Source organism: Mytilus galloprovincialis, chromosome 13 (assembly GCF_965363235.1).
Source record: "Mytilus galloprovincialis chromosome 13, xbMytGall1.hap1.1, whole genome shotgun sequence".
NCBI lineage: Eukaryota > Metazoa > Mollusca > Bivalvia > Mytilida > Mytilidae > Mytilus > Mytilus galloprovincialis.
This window is the reverse complement of record NC_134850.1, coordinates 56,252,466-56,276,732: the sequence shown is the minus strand read 5'-3', so window position 1 is coordinate 56,276,732 and position 24,267 is coordinate 56,252,466. Positions and strand designations below refer to the sequence as shown.

The 24,267-nt window shown below is 31.7% G+C and overlaps 1 protein-coding gene across 1 annotated transcript; it reads right to left on the bottom strand.

Annotated features, from left to right (window-relative positions):
• Window positions 1–5,253: 5,253 nt before the first annotated feature.
• On the bottom strand, window positions 5,254–23,948 carry LOC143057319 (ATPase family AAA domain-containing protein 3-like). Its single transcript, XM_076230613.1, has 15 exons — window positions 23,663–23,948; window positions 22,585–22,661; window positions 19,099–19,260; window positions 17,714–17,783; window positions 16,996–17,161; window positions 16,055–16,124; window positions 15,545–15,700; window positions 14,972–15,028; window positions 14,260–14,385; window positions 11,927–12,051; window positions 11,270–11,321; window positions 10,477–10,547; window positions 9,519–9,686; window positions 8,650–8,758; window positions 5,254–5,886 (listed from the first exon to the last, which is right to left on the bottom strand). Exons 1-15 carry the CDS (start codon window positions 23,850–23,852, stop codon window positions 5,689–5,691), a joined length of 1,797 nt encoding a protein of 598 aa, XP_076086728.1. The 5' UTR covers window positions 23,853–23,948; the 3' UTR covers window positions 5,254–5,688.
• Between the last annotated feature and the right edge of the window lie 319 nt (window positions 23,949–24,267).

Below are 24,267 nucleotides of genomic sequence, written 5' to 3'. Positions count from 1 at the left end.
CCCTATGTCAGTTTTGCTCTTACAGCTTTAGTTTTTGAGACGAAATCGAAAACCTTACTTTTACCCCTTTGCTCGATTTTTAGAAACTGTCGCCATGATTTTGATTGGATGTAATCTCCGAATACAATCTACAAACCATAAGAAACATTAAAGAAATGTTTTAAGCATTTGGCCTAGGAGTTTCACAGAAGATTCCTGAAAAAGTTATTAAGACTGTCACAAAAAATGTACAAAAAACACGTTTTAATGACAATAACCCATTAAGGGGTAATTGACTATTTTGGTCATGTTGACTTATTTGTAGATCTTACTTAATTGAAAATTTAGTTCCATTTATACTTCTCTCTATCTATTATAATATTTTAAAATTTAACCAATAACAGTAAAATTTAATGAAAATAAATTATTTCCAACTCAACCCAACAATATTTTTTTCGAACTTGTCTACAATTTTATAAAAAATAGATCATGACTCATTTATCTCATTTTTTGCCCCAACTACTGTATTTTTTACATATAAGCCAAAAACTGTTTTTCTCACTCATACTTTATGCTTAGCCATTGTGACCATGTTTGTTGGCGGATCAAAACGTCAGATACATTCTACAAACTATATTCCCTAAGTAACTATCAGTTAAACTTTGAAAGTATTTAGCCCAGTAATTCGAGTTTTTGATTGTATGCGAAATTATTATATCGTCATTACAACTGACATAGCAATCACAGGCACTCATCTCAGAATTTTTTTTCTATAAACCTTAAAAAATTCTGAGATAAGTGCCTATGATGGCTATGTCAGTTATAATGAATAAATGCAACAGTAGTATACCGCTGTTCGAAATTCATAAATCAATAGAGAAAAAAAACTGAGGGAAACGTATCAAATATAAGAGAACTACGACACAACAGAAACACAGCACCAAAATGTAACACACACAGAAACAAACTATAATGTAACAATGGCCATTTTCCGGACTTGGTACAAGACATTTTATGAAAAAATGGTGGGTTGAACCTGTTTTTTGGCATGCCAAACCTCCCGCTTTAATGGCAATGTTAATTATAACATTAAAATGACAACATTACAAGACAGGGCTACAATAAATAAATAGGAGAAAATATAGGACAGAGAAACAAACGAATAATAGCCATCAAAAGGTACCAGGTTAAAACAATTATACGCCAGACGTGCGTTACGTCCACATAAAACTATGCTCAGATAAAAAAAGTTTGAAAGCCAAAACAAGTACAAAGTTGAGGATCGCCGAGTACCAAAAGTTCCAAAAAGTTGTGACCAATACGGCCAGGGTTATCCGCCTGGGACAAAAACATCATTATTATCAAGAATAATACATAGTTTTGCAAACAGTAAATTTTTTACATATAAGCCAAAAACTGTTTTTGTCACCAATACTTTATGTTTAGCCATTGTGGTCATGTTTGTTGGCGGAACAAAACATCAGATACATTCTACAAACTATACTCCCTAAGTAACTATCAGTTAAAGTTTGAAAGTATTTAGCCCAGAAATTTGAAAAAAGAAGACTTGCACGTAAAAAAGGGATAAACGTTTGAAGGGCAATAACTCCTTAAAGAGTCAATTGAATATGTTGATTCATGTGACTTAGTTGTATATCCTACTTTGCTGAACATTTTTGGCCTTTACATTTTTTTTCTATCTATTATAAAATGATAATTAACAAAAAATGTAAAATTTTATAAAAATAAATTATTTCGGACAGTTACCCAACAATTGGTGATCCATGGCGGTCATGGTTTTGATGAATCAAAACTTCTGATAAAACTTAAAAACAAGATACCCTAAGAAACATTCAGTTTAAACTTGAAGGTTTTTAGCCCAGCAGTTTCAGAGAAGGAGATTCTTGAAATATTTAATAGTTTATGACGGCAGACACCAAGTGATTTGCTGTTACAAAATGATAGAAATTATTATAAATCAAGGAATGTATCTCCCTCATGCAAAGCTCTGATTCCTTCCATGGATTTGGCTATACTTTTTGGACCATTTTGGATTATAGCTCTTCATCTTTTATATAAGCTTTGGATTTCAAATATTTTGGTCACGACATCACTGAAAAGACATGTATTGTCGAAATGCGCATCTGGTGCAAGAAAATTGGTACCGTTAATTTTATTATTGCCTGGAAACTAGGAAAATGCTTGTTTTTTCCCCCGAATTCATTCATGATTGGGGCCTATAACCCCCAAACTTGATCTGAGCCTTCCCTTTGTGATATGGAACCTTGTGGTACATTTTCATTGAGATCCATACACTTGCACACAATTTATTGTCCAGACACTGCTTGTTTTTGGCCTATAATTCCTAAACTGTTGATACCTTAACCCCGAAAATCAATCCCAACCTTATTTTTGTGGCATTAAATCTCCTTGTAAATTTTCATATATTCCATTCTCTTTAGCAAAGTTATTGTCCAAAGGTCTTCGTACCATGACGACATCATAGCAATATACAAACCAAAAAAAAAAAAAAAAAAAAAAAATTTTGAGGTGGTTTAAAAAACCCAAAGAAACAGTTAATGCATGGACTAATTATAATGTATAAGCATTTCCTGTGTATTTAAGATGAGCAATATCCAACTAACTATAAAGAAAACTGCTGAAGGAATGCAGGTGGTCATATGACTCTACATTGACATAAATAACTAGAGGCTCTATAGAGCCTGTGTCGCTCACCTTGGTATAATAAACAAAGGACACGGATGGATTCATGACAAAATTGTGTTTCGGTGACCATGATGTGTTTGTAGATCTTACTTTACTGAAAATTCTTGCTGCTTACTATTATCTCTATCTATAATAAACTTGGCCCAGTAGTTACAGAGGAAAATATTTTGTAAAAATTTACAAAATTTATGAAAATTGTTAAAAATTGACTATAAAGGGCATTTACTCCTTAATGGGTCAGTTGACCATTTTGGTCATGTTAACTTATTTGTAGGTCTTAGCTTGCTGTTCATTATTGCGGATTACAGTGTAATAATATTGAAGATAATAACCAAAAGCTGCAAAATTTTCTTAAAATTACCAATTAAGAGGTAGCAATCCAACAACGGGTTGCTTAAATGGTCTGAAAATTTTAGGGCAGATAGATCTTCACCTATTGAACAATTTTATGACGTGCAAGATTTGCTCTAAATGCTTTGATTTCAGAAAAACTGTATTTTACCCGATGTACTATTCTAAGCCATGTCGGCCATCTTGGTTTACGGGCGGGGTCATCTGACACATTTTTAAAACAAGATACCCTAATGATGATTGTGGACATGTTTGGTTAAATTAGTCTCAGTAGTTTCAAAGAAGATTTTTTTAAGATAACAAAAATTTACAAAACAAGAATGTGTCCAAAGTACACGGATGCCCCACTCGCACTATCATTTTCGTTCAATGGATTGTGAAACTGGGTAAAAAATCTAATTTGACATTAAAATTAGAAAGATCATACCATAGGGAACATGTGTACCAAGTTTCAAGTTGATTGGAATTCAACTTCATCAAAAACTACCTGGACCAAAAACTTTAACCTGAAACTCCCAATTTCATTTTCTATGTTCAGTAGACTGTTAAATTGGGGTCAAAAGTCTAATTTTGCTTTAAAATTAGAGATCATATCATAAGCGACAAGTGTACTAGTTTCAAGTTGATTGGACTTCAGCTTCATCAAAAACTACCTTGACCAAAAACTTTAACCTTTAGTGGGACGAACGGACGAAAAGACGCACAGACCAGAAAACATAATGCCCTCTACTATCGTAGGTGGGGCATAAAAATTTTAAAAATTGACTATCAAGTGCAATAACTCCTTAAGGGGTCAACTGACCATTTAGGTTATGCTGACTTATTTGTAGATCTAACTTTGCTGTACATTATTGCTGTTTACAGTTTATCTCTATCTATAATAATATTCAAGATAATAACCAACAAGAATGTGTCCATAGTACACGGATGCCCCACTGTCACTATCATTTTCTGTGTTTAGTGGACCGTGAAATCGGGGTAAAAACTCTAATTTGGCATTTAAATTAGAAAGATCATATTCCAGGGAACATGTATACTAAGATCCAAGTTGATTGGACTTCAACTTCAAAAACTACCTTGACCAAAAACTTTAACCTGAAATTTGCACTATCATTTTCTATGTTCAGTGAACCGTGAAATTGGGATCAAAAGACTAATTTGGCATTAAAATTAGAAAGATCATATCATAGGGCACATTGGACTTCAACTTCATATTCATATGATGAAGACATAATTTTTCAATCAGTTTAATTGAAGTCCGGAGCTGGCATGTCAGTTAACTGCTAGTAGTCTGATGTTATTTATGTATTTTTGTCATTTTGTTTATTTTTTTTGGTTACATCTTCTGACATCAGACTCAGACTTCTCTTGAACTGAATTTTAATGTGCGTATTGTTATGCGTTTACTTTTCTGCATTGGCTAGAGGTATAGGGGGAGGGTTGAGATCACACAAACATGTTTAACCCCGCCGCATTTTTGCGCCTGTCCCAAGTCAGGAGCCTCTGGCCTTTGTTAGTCTTGTATTATTTTAACTTTTAGTTTCTTGTGTACAATTTGGAGTTTAGTATGGTGTTAATTATCACTGAACCAGTATATATTTGTTTAGGGCCCAGCTGAAGGACGCCTCCGGGTGCGAGAATTTCTTGTTGCATTGAAGACCTGTTGGTGACCTTCTGCCGTCTACTCTATGGTCCGGTTCTTGTCTCTTTGGAACATTCCCCATTTCCATTCTCAATTTTATGAGTTTCAAGTTGATTGGACTTCAACTTCATCAAAAACTACTTTGACCAAAAACTTTAACCTGAAGCAGGACGAACGGACAGAAGGACAGACGGATGGAAGGACCAACGGATGCACAGACCAGAAAACATAATGCCACTCTTCTTTCGTAGGTGGGGCATAAAAACAACAAAATTTCCTTAAAATTACCAATTCTTGGGCAGCAACCTAACAAAGGTTTGTCAGATTCATCTTAAAATTTCAGGGCAGATAGATCTTGACCTGATTAACAATTTTACCCCATGTCAGATTGCTGTAAAATGCTTTTGTTTTAGAGTTATAAGTAAAAATCTACATCAATGGGCGCCCTGCATACAAGAGAGAGCCTTTAGTAAACACCTGGAAGGAACCTGATGAACAATTTGAATCAGGCAATAATTCAAATTTTTTGAATTTTTTTAATTTGAAGAATAAAAATAATTATAAAACTGGTTTATTAATTTCTGTACATATTACAGTAGTATGCGACAACATTTAAAAACATCTCATTCACAACTCAATAATATGTCGTAATAACATGATTTCACTTGCCTCTAGTTAACACACACAAGGCTTATATCATCTCTAAACACACTCCATGCTGAAACACCTGGGACAAAAAGTCTGGGGATGTTTCTCCTGCATAGCCTGTCAAGACCACACTTGAGTCTAGCTGGAATATCTTGTCACCAATATATTGTAGAACATGCACATCTAGAACTTGGTCCATTTCAAACATTATCACAGCCTTTCTATTTCTATTCATTTAAATTTGACATGCCAAAGTATAATTTGGCAGGTCATTTTCACTTAGGAATACAATAAATTCCAGCATTTTCAATTGATTAAATAAAACCTAAGTTATTGTTTGGTTAACTATGTTTAGTAGGAGCCGGTGTCACTGAAGCATCTTTTATTGATGCATACGCTGATCCTAAATGTTCTTTAGCTTTACTATCTTGATCTTCATGCCATGTGACTTTCTTTGCATGTTGTTTAATTGTGTCCTGAACTCGTTCATCAATCATTTTCTCCGTTAGAATACCATCATCTGATGCATAAGCTGCTGCCTAAAACACAAAAGTGGAAAAATTAGGATTTATACATTCAGTTGGAGGAAGTTGTGCAAACATTGTTAAATCAAAGTATTGTGTATACTAGTAATACCATTTTTACTGAACTAGTACACATTTTTATTTAGGGGCCAGCTGAAACCTGCCTCTGGGTGTGAGATTTTTCGGCATGTTGAAGACCCATTGGTTGACTTCAGCTGTTTTCTGCTCTTTGGTCAGGTCATTGTCTCTTTAAAATATTCCCATTTTCCATTCCCAATTTTAAAGATGGCTTGATTATACAATGTACACAATGAATTGTATTCAACAAACATCTATGCATTTAGGCAATATTTTAAAATTAGCAGTTATGTTTATTGAATATTCATCTCTTTGCATTATATTGTTAATTAGAACAATCAAAGTTAGTGATGAGGACTGGAAGGTATTAATATCAAGCCAGCTACATAGGTTTTTGTTTCCCTGTGATGTTATATTTAATCCAAAACCAGAACTCTTAACTCCATTTTACTATTGCAGTTAATTTCAAAGAAAAGAAAAATGCTCTTAAATATCTAGGGAATTAAATTGAGTGTAGGTTTAAGTGAAATGTTTTAATATTTACAAGACATTAATGGTCTGTAGATGTGGTGTTCAACGCAAGGCAGCTCCATTAAACATCCCATTGGAGCAGGAAAGTTGAACAAATATTTTATAAATTTGAGAAATGGATTTATTTATAGTAAAGTATTGACTCCAAAATTTTAAAAAGCATAAGGGAGTCATCAATCCAAACAAGATGAAAACTTTGCAGTAATTCCAACCTGCAAACTAGTGCTAGTGTGTGACATATTGCCTGAAATCTGACATTTAAAAAGTATCCAACTTATTATAGCTATTTCAATTCAACAGTTTTAAAAAGTCAATCCAAATCGTTTTCATAAACTCATTAGAGATAGCAGGAAGGTACTGCAAATTTAGAAATTATTGCGAGGTTTTTATTATTGCGAAAAATGCGACAGGATTATTATCGCAATAATTTAAACTCGCATTTTGAAATCTTTAACATGAAATAAACAGGATATTTCTCAATATCGCAAAAAATAAGAGCGCATTTTAAACTTAAATGACAGAATCGCAATAATAAATGCATGCAATAATATCTGAATTTACAGTAATACTCAAAGAGTAAAAATAGGAAATATTTTTTTTAACAACTTAAGGAGGTAGACCTAGGTTAAGGGAAATAACTTAAAATCATCAGTATGTTTGTGTCAACCATTTTCATAAATATATTCTAAGCTTTTAGGTTACATAGATTATTTCCAATCTGTTTCAGGTAAATGCTTAAAAAACATTGATGAAACTTGTTTTTAACAAACACATAACTGATCTAAAGAGTTATCTCCCTGAACCAAGGTCTACCACCTTAAATCAAAGTTTAAAGTCACTGTCTTTTCATCGAGGACAACAAACCAAAATATTTTGAAATCTTAAATTATCTCTCTTTAATTGATCTTAAAATTTAAATTTTAAGTTTGGAGTAAATCAATCAAAGCATACCGTCGTTTGTTGATGTAATTCATAAGTGTTTCTCGTTTTTTATATCGATAAGACCATTAGTTTTCCTGTTTGTATGGTTTTACAATGTCATTTTTGTGCCCTTCATATATTAGCTTGTGGGTCGGTTTTGGCCAAGTCTCTTGTGTTGAAGACTGTACTTTCACTTATAACGGTTAACTTTTGCAAATAGTGACTTGGATGGAGAGTTACCACATCTACTTATATCTATGAAGTTAATATGTGAAAAAATGTTTCATTTTTTATATAAGTTCATAAACAAAGTCCCATAACTCACGAATGACAAAAAATGAAAATCTTGAACAACTTTGGCAGATTATATTCCTGTGAAACGATAAATGCATCACAGCAAAGTTGAGTTTTTGTACAACATTTTGTGAAATGTCCAGTTACCCATGGCTAAAGTTGCAAACTGTAGAATGACAAATTAGGAATAACTAAAATTGAAAAAGGAGTTTTCTTCTGTCATTAGTTAAAGAAAATTTATTTCAATTTTGTCAGTGACACCTTCAAATTTAGAGGAAAGAAACATCATTCATTTTCTTTCTCAAATCAAAGAATATTATACCAATTCTACACTATTAGCGTCTAAACTAACCTGCCATGCTACACCTAATTTTGATATCTCTCTCCCGGAGAGACCCTCAGCTATTGCTGCTATGTCTATACTAACCTGCCATGCTACACCTAATTTTGATATCTCTCTCCCTGAGAGACCCTCAGCTATTGCTGCTATGTCTATACTAACCTGCCATGCTACACCTAATTTTGATATCTCTCTCCCGGAGAGACCTTCAGCTATTGCTGCTATGTCTATACTAACCTGCCATGCTACACCTAATTTTGATATCTCTCTCCCGGAGAGACCCTCAGCTATTACTGCTATGTCTATACTAACCTGCCATGCTACACCTAATTTTGATATCTCTCTCCCAGAGAGACCCTCAGCTATCGCTGCTATGTCTATACTAACCTGCCATGCTACACCTAATTTTGATATCTCTCTCTCCCGGAGAGACCCTCAGCTATCGCTGCTATGTCTATACTAACCTGCCATGCTACACCTAATTTTGATATCTCTCTCCCAGAGAGACCCTCAGCTATCGCTGCTATGTCTATACTAACCTGCCATGCTACACCTAATTTTGATATCTCTCTCCCAGAGAGACCCTCAGCTATCACTGCTATGTCTATACTAACCTGCCATGCTACACCTAATTTTGATATCTCTCTCCCGGAGAGACCTTCAGCTATTGCTGCTATTTCTGCACATTTAGCACTATAATCAAATTCTGCTACTTTCAATCTCCTAGTTAAAAGACAAAAACACAAGTTGAAAAATTACCTATAACAATGTCTAAACATAAAGCTCAATTGATTAAAATATAATCATTAAATTATCAAATATGGGTGTAATTATTAGCTGATGATTACCAAGGCAACCTTAATTTTTGTACCTCAAAACTGTTATGAAATTCTACAAGATGAAAATTTGCAATAAAAGATTTGCACTAAGCAGAATAGTTATTTCCAAGTATTTTTCGGAGATTATTGTAAATTTAAAAATGCAATACTTATTGCCATGTCACTTTTCTGATTTTTTTTAATGTAACAAGTCGGGATCTTGATAAATATATATTTTCTTCTTCTACTAATTAAGGACTCAATTTTTGTTTTTTGTATTTTTCCACTGGTTCTTTGTGAAGTATATGTACAGATGAAATAAGTATCCTTAAAGTCTGATATGCATTTGTAAATCTTAATGATAATCCTACAACAAAAACAGACTAACATACTGCAAGGTTTTTATTGACGTGAATTATGCAATTGGGCAAGTATTGCAATATAAGAACTAAAATTCTGATATACAATACATATATTTGTAGGCAAGTTTTCTTGAAATCACAATTCTAAATAAACACAATAATTTCTGAATATACAGTACACAAGAATACTCTCTTTTTTATTCAATTATGTACACTTTTGTGAATCCTTGACTTGACTAATGTCTGTTCTATTGTCAAAATTGTTTATAGTAATTGTGCCTCTAGTACAACAGAACAACTTACCGCTTTCCTTCTGCTGCAGGTTTGAGGACAAACATATCAAAATATTGTCTAACTAATCTTTCTCTTTCTTCTAACGTAGGTACATCAAACTCCACCATTTCATCTAATCTATCATTGATTGCCCAGTCAAACTGTTCAGGCTGATTACTAGCTAACACTAACATAAACCTGGAAACCATAGTAACATATTTAATCAAACACTTGAAACTTTTAAATAATTTAAATATCTTCAACACTTCATTTCAGGAAATTATATATAAAGAGAATTTGACCTTTTTATTCAGGTGCTAATATTTGTGGCTTCTTTCTTATCCTTTAATAAATATTTGCTATTTGACATTAAATGAGACAAAATACATCAATCTGAAAAAGGTTTATATACCATTTATATGTAAACACTCTATCAAACCTTGCAATGAAAAGCATGTTAAATGCCAATGAATAATAACAGAAAACACAAATAAATCATTTTTTAAAAACCTGAAGGTCTATTGGACTTATAATTTTACATCATACTACATGTATAAAACTAACCATGTACATCGGTTGAAAAACAAATCTACCCAAATCTCATTATCCTGATGGCTAACTAATCACTGTGAAAATGCAACGAACCCAATCATGTCAATACAAATTTTTTTTTATACTCTGACCATTTAAACCGGAAACACTTTTTGAGTGCTTTTACAATAAAATTGAGAATGGAAATGGGGAATGTGTCAAAGAGACAACAACCCGATCATAGAGCAGACAACAGCCGAAGGCCACCAATGGGTCTTCAATGAAGCCAAAAACTCCTGTACCCAGAGGCGTTCTTCAGCTGGCCACTTAACAAATATGTATATTAGTTTAGTGATAATGGACATCATACTAAACTCCAAATTATACACGAAATCTATTTAAGATGATTTCAACAAAGTATTTAGCTACTTGATTTCAATACTTCTAATACACTTACTTATTTGATTGTTCTCCGGTTCTGTACAGAAAGGCATTTAATGTAGCTCTTAAATCTTCACTGATCATTTCCTGCAAAACAAAATTATCCATTATAATCCAGAAATTCTTTGAACAGGGGCAAATTTATTTGAATACATTCCAGTCTGCAAATTTTAGTTTGTTTATAAAAGTCTATTTCTTTCAAACATGTATAGTGCTATTTTGAGAGTATTGCATATCAACACATAGTTCCCTACAAGTAAAAAAAATCATTTTACTGGAACAAAATGGTAACTTAATTGGTGACAAGTATTTTTTTCTATATTCAAAAATACTAAGTCCAAATATTGAACACTAAAATATAAGAAAATGTGTTCTTCTGAACAACATGTCCCTTAAGGAGTTGTATCAACAAGATTAAAAGACAAATCAATAGACCAAATTAGAACTTGATCATGGTTTAACAATATAACAAATGAGCTGCATTGGAATGGAAATTGACCTCGTGCAAATGGTTATCATTGATACATCTCATAACATATTCCAGGTTAAAAAGTTCTGAAACTGTTTGAAAATCAAGTTGGGATAAGAAACCTTCAAAATCGATCAAAAATCATCGCTCATTTCCTATTTAAATGTTCCAAAATCAATCAAAGTATGATTAATGTACAGGTATACATGTCAAAGTATGATTAATGTACAGGTATACATGTCAAAGTATGATTAATGTACAGGTATACATGCATTTGCATTAGGTCGATTTCTATGCATTACAGCTCAAATCTTAAGTCAACTGTTCTATTTCAACATACCTTACTTCTCTTCCTTAAAAATGCATCTGCTTCATCTACAAATAATAATACTCTGAAAAGTAAACAAAATAGAATCAGATAATGATGTACATGTAGTAAACTCTATTGAGCCTTGATCAATCACAAGATGTGTTGATAATACACACGATACAGGGCGATTCTCTTGTAAAGGTTAAGGAGAAGGTGCTGTTGGGCCTATTTAGGCCCACAATTTTCATTCTAAATAGGAGTTTAATGTTTACACTGGTTGAACTTTAAATATGTAAGAAAATGATAGATAAGTCAGTAAAGCTGTTCTTTAATATCAAGCATATGTTAAACATTGACATTTACACAGTAGTTATACCAAAATAGGGAAAGTTGGCATGCATTTGGATTTCATTTCAGCCTTAGAAATAAAGAGTACCAGATTACTCAAACTGATTTCTAGAATTAAAGAAATTTCTGCATGCACTTTTTATTGTGTTTATTGAACAATGAGCAAAAATGTGGGTTACAATTTCAGGATGCTGCATATAAATAACCTTTAAAATGTGACTCCTTTTTTAAAATATAACTTATTGCAATTTTGGAAAACATTTCTTTTTAATATAACTAACAAGTTATAAGGAATGCTCCGGCTATTATTCACAATATTGAATAAGAACTACATCTTACCCATTTCTACTTGTATTTGCCCAATCAAATACTTTATGCATAGCTGTTACTCCTTCTTTACCCATAGGTGCTACATCACCTCCAGTCATAATGGCATAGTCCATACCAGAATGTTTAGCTAAACTCTGCAAATATAGATTTATATGTTATAAATATATTTGCAATATAAGATCGATGTCAGAAAATTATAAACTTTTTTGTATGAGGCTGAGAATCTGGGTAAGGGCAAAGTTTTATTAGGCTTTTTTCAACCTTTAATGAACCTTTGATTGTAGTAAAGAGTAATTCATGTGAAGAAATTGACATTACAAAAAATAAAGCTGTGTTACTATATTAAGGAGATAAACACAACTAGTTGCAGTATAAACATGATAAATATGACTGCAAATATTCCATGCATCATCAGGAATAACATGTTAAACACATAAACTGTTAATGACTATTTACATTTTTTCATTTAGATTGACATACCTTTAGGGAGCTCGCAGGTCTCAATCAAATTTTTTTTAATATAGGATTTCTCTATATTTTTCTATAAATGAACTTTATCTTATACTTAATAGAAAAATGAAATAAAAATTCGTAAGGGTTCCACGGAACCCAGTGTCTCGCCTACTTTTGCTGTTAATCGCAGACTCAACAAAACTGAGGAAAAACATCAATAAAAATTTCCCTCTCGATACTGTCTTTTGATTGAAAGAAGCTTCCAAGTTTGGTAAAAAAATCCAGGATAGTTTATGAATCTAATAAATATTTTATAAACTTTAACTGCAGACTGTATGTAATGTTTTAACTGCAAGAAAAATAAGTCCATTTATAAGTAAAATACGGAAAAAGTGATTTTTTTTTTTACATGTTTTACAAAATTTACTTCTGAATAATATCTTATGATCAGAAACAAGCTTTTGTCTAAGTTTAGTAGAAATCCAGGTTAGTTTAAGAACTTTATAAAAATTTTAAAAATTAAACCACAGAGTGAATGTTTTGTTTCTGGCAAAATAAACTAAGTCCAATTATAAGTAAAATACGGAAAAAATGGAATTTTATTTTTACAAAATTTACTTCTGGATACTTTCTTATGATCATAAACAAGCTTCTGTCCAAGTTTGGTAGAAATTCAGTATAGTTTAAGAAAGTTATTAAAATTTCAAAAACTTTAACCACAGAGTGAATATTTGTGGACGCCGGTGACGACGACGGAATGTAGGATCGCTTAGTCTCGCTCGACAAAAATGAGGTCACCGTTTATTTACGCTCACAATATGCCTTCGAAAGAAGCATCCATTTTTGTTAATGTCCTTTTTTTCTGTTGAATTAATAGGAGAAATAGCGGTAATATGGAAATAAAAAAAGAACTAAATTACAGAAATCTTTTAAATTTTCCAATTATTTAGTTTATGTACAGCTTATTCAAAAACAACAATAAAAAATACAGGTCACCGATGTGTTAAAAAAGATATTTCAATTTTAATGTCAAAAAATGTCATGTTTGCACCAAAGGGAGATAAATTGGAGCTTTATCATTGATATCTACATGGTAAAAGTCACCACAAATTTTTTTTTTTTGGAATGATTATTGTACCATATGATAAAGTAACAACTACTTAAGGTAATAAATAAAATTTGTAATGAAAAAATAATATTAAGTTTTTTTCTGAAAATCTTATACCCACGATCCTCCTTAAGCATCTATTAACCAATTACTAATTACTCTGAATTCTTTTGTGGGTACCAATTTTCATGGATTACAGAAAAATAGTTTTTTCATGGTTATTTGATTCAGAGGTTTTAAGAAAGTCAGTGTACAAGCTTATGAAAAATTTGAACTTCCTTGAACATTTAATTTTTGGGATCACAAATACACATCAAAAAAAGTGTTCCAAGAAAAAAAAATCCACAAAGAGGCTGTTATGACTACATACAGTGTGATTTGAAATATAAATTTCATTCTAGAAAAGTCTTCTGTTTGGGAAAAATTTAACCTGTCTAACCAGAGAGAGACAATTGTATCTCTGCCTGGATAGGTTAAATTTCCTTTACAGAAAAAAAAAATCAAAATATAAATTAAGAATAAGTTCTGTAAAGTATTCAAAAACTGATTCTGTGGCTTCAGAAATTAGTGTGTGCATTCATTATTATGATTTTGTTAAATAAGATTAAAATGTGCTTTTATTTTTTGCAATATTGAGTAAAATCTTGTTTAATTCATATGAAAAATTTCTAAATGCCACTTTAAAGTACTGCAAGTAAAACCCTGTTGCATTTTTGCAATAATAAAACATCGCAATAATTTCTGAATTTACAGTACTAAATCTGAGCTGAGAATGACTTACTTTGGCAAACATTGTTTTCCCTGTACCAGGTGGTCCATGCATCAATATGTTTCTATAGTAACCTTTGTTCTTTTTTGTATGTCTTGTAGCTATGGCAACATCTCGTAATCTTTCTTCAAGTGATGGCTAAAATTCATAGAAAGTGGGAATTTAAAAATACTGTAGAACGTACTCATAATAAGGTTGACTATTTTCTAATCTATCTAGGTCAATAAATCTGAAGTTGTCAATATCCAACTTGATCAAAATTTTTTCATCAGGAACAACATATTATAATTTGAAAACCATTGGTAGCATGTTTCATATATTATTGCCAGGAAGAAACGTATAAAGTGTCATTTTCCAATAGATAAAGGAACACCACTCCATAACGGTAAAAGTGAAAGTCTTCAATCTTGAACTTGAATTCCATTTATTATCAACATATTGAAAATAGGATTACTAGGTAGATCCACAGAAAAATTACACATGCAACTTAATTTGCACTTTATCCAAGCGTACATATTTATGTGTATCAGTGTACAGTTATTTCAACAACTACTTTTAATCTGAAAAATTAGTTCTTTCTGCATTTCTTTTTCAATCAAGTAAGTTTTTGTAAGAGTAATGACATATCTAAGTCAGAATGAAAATATTGTTTATATGGTTTTAACATGTTTAAAATCTATTAGACAAATTTAGAAAATTCCACAAACAAATAATTTCAACATACCTTGAGTATAATACCTTTCAATGCATCTTCTGGTTTAGTGACCATTCTCTTAACTGTCTATAACAAACAAAAAACTTGTATCATTTATATAACAAACATCAAGGTTATAACTATACCCATCTCAAAATAAATCTGCATCTTTGTGTGATGAAATTTCCATTTCATTAAATAATTGTCACCAAAATTTAAAAAAAAAAACATCAATAAATCATTATTCCAATATTAATTATTCCACTTAAATAAGTAGTTACATTGTTATAGGCTCATGAAGAATTAAACATTATTAAGTGTGACAGTAGTTTTAAAAGATTTGTGAATCATACCATGAAAAATTAAAGAGAAAATTAACAAATTAATATTATAGAAAAAAAATAATACTGTCGATTCATCAGTATCATTCTTTGGATACCAATTTGTAGATTTGGTGGGTACTGGTGAACCACCAATGAAATGTCCAACGAATAACAAACTTCCCTTAGGCTTCAAAGTAGAATTCCACAAAACCACCAAGTTAGATATCCATGAACACTGAATCTACTGTAAGTATTATGTGAGCATGTGTGAGATATTTACTTTGATTGGATGTTTGACAGCTTCTACTGCAGTGAGACGAGATGTTTCTCTGACCAGTGAAGGTTTCCCTAATCTGGCCTCAATAAACCTGGCACCTACTCCAGTTCCATACTTAGCACCATATATACCAAAAGCCACTAGTGTTAAGCCAGCTGCCTGAAAAATATAATAAATCAGGTTTATTTGGGTATGAATTGAGAGATTATGTAGCCAATAAATTTAATTTAATCAAAAAAAAATTTAACAAAAAATGTATTTGATAAATCTATTGGATATGGTCATTAGTGTTTTAAATTCTATAAAACTCGTGCGAGAAATTATTTCAGTTGGTCTATTCTCTGCTTATAAATACAACTCAAATCATTCATTCACAGATAAGTATAACACAATTTTAATTCGAAACTGCCACATGTTACTTTTTTTTAATTCATCATCAGGACAAGAAAATATATAAAGATTTTTAACTTAATTTTCTTAAAAGGGGTGTGGTCAAATTGCAAATATACTTACAGTGGCTGCTACTTTATCCCAGTCTGATATAAAGGCTTGGAAACCAGTACCTAAAACTGAACCTGCAGTTCTGAAAAAAATATAAAATATAACTCATTTATATAAACATCATTAAACATTGTAAACTCTAAGAATGCTCTTCAGTAACACAATATTTCATATTATAGCTGTTAGTATTACGAAAGGCAGCAATAAAGGACACATTTAAGATTCTTCTTCTTTATATGTATAAATTTTAAAGTGACTTATAGGTCAAATGTAGGTCAAACACATGTCACTAAAACAGTACTTGAAAATAGCACAGGACTGACAAGAAACATTCTGTAAAAGTATATTCAGTCCTGTCAACTTAATTAATTTTGTGATACATTCCCAAGAAAATTTCTAAGAATCATCAATTGTCTGGTATAAACCCAAATTTATTAGACTGCTAAAATAACCAACTTGGTATGGGTATTTTAGTTCCATGATAGCAACATCATGGGTCACATTCCTTTAACCTAATATAGGAGAGACCAACCACTTACCACCTACTTTGTTAGGCAAGCATAATAGAAATATACCACCTAATTGTTAAGCAAGCATAATAGAAATATACCACCTAATTGTTAGGCAAGCATAATAGAAATATACCACCTAATTGTTAGGCAAGCATAATAGAAATATACCACCTAATTGTTAGGCAAGCATAATAGAAATATACCACCTAATTGTTAGGCAAGCATAATAGAAATATACCACCTAATTGTTAGGCAAGCATAATAGAAATATACCACCTAATTGTTAGGCAAGCATAATAGAAATATTAAGTTGCTTCTAATCAAACTATTTTTACAGGGATTTTCTTTTTCGCAATTGCAATATGAAGGGGGTTTTTTTTGTCGAATAAAAAGTAACTCAAATAATTAATCATATGATTCAAACCACATGCATATGCTTACTTAATAGATTCCAATACAGTTTCTCTCTGTTCCTTGGCTTTCAGTCTAATTTGATCACGTATTAAATCTTGGTTTTCTCTATCAACTACTGCTTTAGCTCTCATTTCTGCTTTCACTCTGGCTTCTTCATTCTTTCTTCTTAATTCAAATTCATATTCTAAAGTGGCTGAAATATAAAATAACAATGATTTGCTTGTTCACCCTTTTGCTATTACAATGATATGGCTTTTCTCCCTTTAATCGTACCGTCTCAAGCAAGAAAATCACTCTCGTTGAGATGATCAACGATAATCTATAGTTATCGTCAAGAAGCTTAATATTTCCTATAACAAATCATACATATACATATTGATACAAATTGCTGTCATAAAATATAAATTTTGAGTATTTTGTTATAAACATGATAAAAGAGTTAATATCCTTGTTTGCCTGAATCTTTATCCATCCTCCTTAGTTATATCTTATGAGAGAGAGGAACTCACTAATGATGTTACAACTTGTGTCTAATCCCTTTTACTACTTTAACAAATAAGACAGATATATGTTTCAACTTTGTGAACTAAAATTTTGTTTCTAAGTACAAATGCATTCATTTGACATACAAGATGAGTATGTAACTAGGGTTCTGAGCATGGTGTGTTTTTAGTTATGAGTCTGTCAGTTTACACCCCTATAACAAATTAACATGTATAAACCGTAGAAATATTAGTATAATTACATTTCCTCAATTGCTCCTGTTTTGCAGTAGATTCTTCTTGTTTTCTGAGATTTTCTTCATTAAGTTTTGCCTGAAATACAAATTGAATTCATCAAACTACCTTTCATTATTAAACAACAAGCTAAAACTGATACATTAGTACAGGATTACCTTGTTTTGATATATTCCATTTTCTTGTATTAACCATATTCTTGCATTGCAGACACAGAATGTAAAACAGAAAGCTTGAAAACCTTAAAAAAAAATTAATCTGTACATGTGTTTCTGCTAAAATGTTGAAAAAAAATAATGGTATAAAATCTTATTCTTATAATTTTTTTACTTGTTTTTACTGCAGAAACAGTTATACATTTAGATAGTGCTTTTTAATAAATGACCAAAAATCTTAAGGTGGGCACTTTTAAATTAGGCTAGCAGGAACAAAGAATTTTTTATGCCGGGTCCAATGAAGGCTTTTTAATTTTAATTACACTAGAACACACCCGTGATAGCGCGGGTCAGTGACTGATTTAAAGTATATATAACTATGCGTAAGCCTTATTTTAGTATTGGTATTGTCATCTGATAAAATCATGCCGATTATGAGATGCAGTTTTCTCTGCTTTCAAAATCTTTCTGCTTGAATCCGTCGACCTGGAACTTATCAATTATTGGTAATATTAATTATTTGGAAATCAAAAGGTCCTTGAATGGAGTATTTTTTAATCTACAGCATTGTCCTATATAAGTTATAAATAAAGTTGAACTCTTTGATTCGCTGTTTCATGTCATGCCCACTAACAAATTGAAAACTGTACCTACAATGTATACCCCTTATTTTTGAGTGTAGATTTTTAGTATTTGCATGGTCATCTTAGAAAGTCTTACTGATTAAAATACTACAATAGGGAACAATTTGACAATGATTGAATTTAGTGTCAACCCTGCGATTATGACCTGTGTATATAGCATAATAAATACACCGTTTAGTGGTGCGCCTGCCTGATGCGGAACGTACAGATAAGGTAATAGGTAACAGGTTAATATACTATTGGTGTCGGTATCGGATTTGACCCTGAACTTGTTAATTATTGACAATATTAATTATGTGGAAAACAAAAGGGTCTGGAGTGGTGTAATTTTTAATCAACACCATTGTCCTATATTAACTTTATATAAAGTTGAATTCTTGGATTTGTCGTTTTTCCCCGATGACGGCTGACAAATTGGACCTCGTTATTTTAGTATTAAAGATAATTATGTTAAAAATACAGGTATGCTTGATAGAATGCTCATATCATAACATGATATCAATTACTATGTTAAGAAATCATTGAAAAGAAGATCTGACAGTGAATGCTACAAAGGTAGGGAGAACATACTTAGGTTTTCACAAATTTCCTTACTTGTTGTGATAACTGGTCATCATAGCGTTTCCGTGCCAACTGATCTTGGAATTGAGCTCTCTGCTGATGTTGTTTTGTTTCTTCAACTAATGTCTTTCTTCTTTCTTCTTGTGCAACTCTTGTTTGCTCTATTTTCAGCTGTTCTATTTGGCCTTCCATTTCCTAAATATAAAAGTTAATTCAAAATTTCAAAAAAAGAAAACACAATAAAAAATTGAGTTTTTAAAAGTTAAAACTATATCTGAGTGATTTGATGCAGCACTATGGTAGTTAAAAGCAGGATTGGCTTGGCAGCCAATATCTCATAAATTATTTATACATAATATCATATAAATGGAAATATTGTGAATGCTATCGAACAGAAAATTATTGAACTGCATAAAAGCTGTGAGTTGGACGAGGCAACAGTATGCACCAAAATTTCCTCTCAAAAGCAAGGATGTATATGCATATTGTTGTGTAAAGCATTGCCATATTAAAAAACAATGATGAAAATTTGTAGTTAATCAAGGATTTTAATTTTATAAATGACATTATGGACATTAAATTTACAGTAGCCATACACATGTTACATGTACATCCAAGAGAAAGTTTTAACAGATTTTTATTTTATATTTGAATATTTCATGTTTTGTGACACACTTCATGTAGTATTTGTACGATATACATGTATATACATGACTAGCAAAGTTTTAAATGTTATATACAGTTCACCTTTTTTTTAAAACTTATTTTAAAATTTTCCTGTGTCTTTAATACAATCAAAGAGCTGATAGCTCTGAAGTGGAAGAAGGTGAATAAAAGGTAACTTGAATTACCATAAAAGCAGCCCCACTTACCCAGGCTGCTTTGTTCCATTATCGTTAAAATGTATTTTTTTTCTTCAAACAAGAAAAGGTCATAAGTACATGGATTTCCCATCCGTACAATCATTTTCTATGTTCAGTTGACTATGAAAATTAGGTAAAATCTTTAATTTGGCAGTAATTAAGAAGATCATATCAAGAGGAACACATGTGTACTAAGTTTCAAGTTGATTGGATTTCAACTTCATCAAAAACTACCTCGACCATAAACTTTATAACCAGAAGCAGGACGGACGGACAGACTAGAAAACATATTGCCCATAAATGGAGCATAAAAATAGTAAGACTTGTTACATACCTGCCAACTTTTGAAAGTTCCCATATGGGTTTTTACTGCACAACAATTTTAAAGGTTACAATTTTTAGCGACGTATTTTGCAAGATCTGGATTGTCTAGAAAAAGTGTCATATTTGTATGATGAACTTACATGCCTTTTCCTTAAGTCTGTTTGCATGATTCTAGTTATATATTAAATCGGTAGAAAAAATATACATGAAGCTAGCAGACCAGGGTTTATTTTCCAGATTAAGAATATTAGATGCTTGTTGAAATTTCCAATTTTGAATTATGCACAAAGATGGACCTTTAACAGGTTGGGAACAACACTCCAAATGAGGGTAACCTAACTGGAAGATCATCACAACCCACTGTAAAAAATGAACACAAAATAGAATTTTTCAATAAAATGCTGAAAATAGGCTTTAAAGTATTAAAATGCATTGCAAAAAACAAATATTTCATTAAATAAATTTAAGTAGAATATTCCTATTCATATTGGATACAAATTTTATTGAGTCTACTGCAGACACTTTGTAGTCAAAGTGTTTCAACTGAGGTACTACACAGGCGTCAAAAGGCGTCATTATGGAGTAAAGGGGGTGGCGTCAAAAAGCGTCATTATGGAGGAAAGGGTTAAGTACTGAATGGTCAAAACATCATGTTTTTTTATCGACATAAATTTTGTCATAAATGTAACCAAATGATGTAGAAATTGTGTTTTTTCTTCAAATTTCCATCAAATTGTAATGTTTATAGTTCCATTATTGCCTCTCTATTTGAATAAAATAAAATAATAAGAAGAATCTGTTTCTTGTTTTGTTTTGTTTTTGACAAATGATTGTTCACTGCTAGCAAATGAATCATTATATTTATATATCTTATCTGTATATATTTTTGTTCATGTCTTCATCTCCTTATCATTTGTAAATGTATAGACAAATAAGAAAGAAATAAGCTCCACATGTATATTTGCAACATTGTAAATTAATCAAAACAAAATTCGGTTGTAAACAAAATTATGATATAAACTTCAATTTAATCCTTGAAAGGAGGTCTACATTGCTAAAATAATTTATAAATTTTAATTTTTTTATTTGTCCAAAATCATTTAAATTCATTTAATCAACATCCTTTTATGATTATTTGATTAAAATATTAATCATTTATAGTCTTTTTACAATTTACATTTTTAAAAGCAAAATAACTGAAAACAGGATAAAACAAAGGGAAGTAACAAAAAAGTATTTCAATATTCCCAATACACATCGTTTTGATAACACAACGGCAGTTAGCCGGAGGTAAACATCGTTGATTACCAGTATGTTTGACACCCAAGCTGTCAAGTGAAGCCATATAATTATACATCTTCTTTGATGTTCAGGTAAAATTTAACACAGGTGTCAATTACACCCGTACAGTAGTAAGAAATGATCAAATATGGCGTCTGAAAAATTTCATACACGGGAGTTTTTTCTCCTAAACGGGAGGTTCACATGTATGTTACGAAGGGCATCTAATTCACATGACAAAGGAAAACCATGAATAAAGACAACACTTTATATATCCTTTTTATTTATATAAAAACAAAATCTTCTTGTCTGCAGGATTGCAAATTCGTAACTTCAAGGGCAAACTTGTAAACAGGGCGAGTTGTCCCGATACCAAATTCACGCATGCGTAATACAAATATCTACAGTTAAAACATCCTGTTACAAGTAAACAAATAACATTCATGTGGATGAGATGAAATCTAATAATTTACATAAATAAAAGGGTCATATTTACGATAGTGATTGTTTTACAATCATAATTTACAAATTAAATGATTCAGATGCCTAATCATGTGTAAAAATTGGTGTCAGGAATCTAAGTTGTTTTGAAATTGTAATACACGAAATGAATGCGGCATACGGAGACTCAATGCCAATGGTCAGCCCCTTAAGTCTTCAGAAGACTTGATGTCTTCTTCCACTAAAAAAGACACCACTTACCAGCTAACTACATGTATCTCAACAAATGAACAATGGATTTTCAGTGGTTGTGGTTTGTTGATATGGTTTATAAATGTTTCTTGTTAATTGTTTTTTTTTATATAGACTAGAATGTTGGTTTTCCTGTTTGAATGGTTTTACACTAGTCATTTTTGTGGCTGTTAAAAGCTTGGTGTTAGGGTGTGAGCCAAGGCTCTGAGTATAAGACTGTACTTTGACCTATAATGGTTTACTTTTACAAATTATGACTTAGATGGGGAGTTGTCTCATTGGCACTCATACCTCATCTTCTTATATATAAGAACACATAAATCTCTTGAATGGCACAATAGACAAAATTCCACAATACCTTAAGCTTCTTTTGATTTTCAAGCTGTAAAGTTGTCTCTTGCATTTTAGATAATTCCAATGCTTCTTTGGAGTGTTCTGAAGAAAAATATCATATCATACAGAATTTTGTATCATGTTTAATGAATATTTACAGTATACCGAAATATACAATACCATGACTACCATGATTACATGAATTAATTTATCATTACTTTGGGAAGTTATTGTAAATATTTTGCACTAATAAATGCATAAAAGGTTAGAATTTCTGTACATGAACAGGATGTATATATGCAAACATTTCTTGCCGTCAATGAAAATTTTATGGTTAAATTTGGTTTCAAAGTTGAATGAAAATTCCCTCTCAAAATCCAAACCTAGACAAGGGCTTCTCAGCATGTCATCTCAGTAAGGCATGACTTTTCTAGGGAAAAATTGGTTGATTATAGAGAATCACTTTAAACATGATTGGAGCCCCTCCCCTTAACCCTCTTGCTGCTGGAGGGAAACATGTGTCCGCACTGGCTGTGTCTGAGTGACACATATGTCCAAGGTTAAATTGAAGCAAGCTTCACATCATTGCAGAGTCTCTTTCAATTAAAAGATCCAAGATTAAACAGTGCTTTGTTTATGGTCCAATGGGTTTCAAATGTAACGCTTATTATGTAATAGTATTGACGTCATATATCCAATGATGTTGTTGTTTGGCATGACGTTGAGCTGTTGTATTTTCTGGCACATGAAATGCAACATTGAAAAACGGTCTGCTGCAACATGTGCAAGAGGGTTAAGGCAGTCCTTGGGGCCCCATTATTAAAAATTCTGGACCCGCCACTGACATGACTGAGTAATCATTACCCTGGTGAGTACTCTACAGCAACATAATTATGACATGCACCACTACAAGTACAGATTTTAAAACTGACATGATCAGACTGGGAACATTTACACTATAGAGTATAGTAAGCTAAGATTTTCCTAAGTAACCTTCGATTTCAAGGACATTGTTTCATCAGCAATTTGTCATGGTTGCATTTATTATTTCTCAAACTAATATGTCATATGAATGTTAGGGATGACACTTAACGTGTTCTTACTTGTAGCTTCCAAATCCTTAGCTGCTTTTGCTGCTCTTTCAAGGGCTGCAGAGTCAAATCGGTATGCATCCATTTTCGACTGAGATCCATCTTTTCCTCCCTTGTCATCGCCATCTGGTGGTGCAGGCGGGTAGGGCATTTGTGGTGGTTGAATATTTTGTCCCTTATTTGTACCAAACAGCCACGACATGTTTAATTCAGGTCGAAAACCTTCTTGGACTGTAATACAGAAAAAGCTTCTGCAAATTCACGTGTAGTAAAATTGTCGAACATGCGCAAACGCTACATCCGTTTTTTATTCGGTAGAATCAAATTCGGACAGTTATGTTGTGCTTCCGGGTTTTGACAATAAAATATTTTAAATAATTTACACATTATTTATGGTTTTTATGCTGCATTAAAAGCTTGCATTGCAACTAAATTTTTGTTTTTTTTTACGTTTTAATAATTACAAGTTAACAGTTGAAGTTTTTACTGTATAAATTAAAAATATTTTTTTTTTCTTAAATTATGATTCCTGTAAATTAATGTTGTTTCCAAAATATTTTTTGGTATACGCAATAAACATGTATATGCTAGAGTTAAATGGGTGGTGATTTATTTTT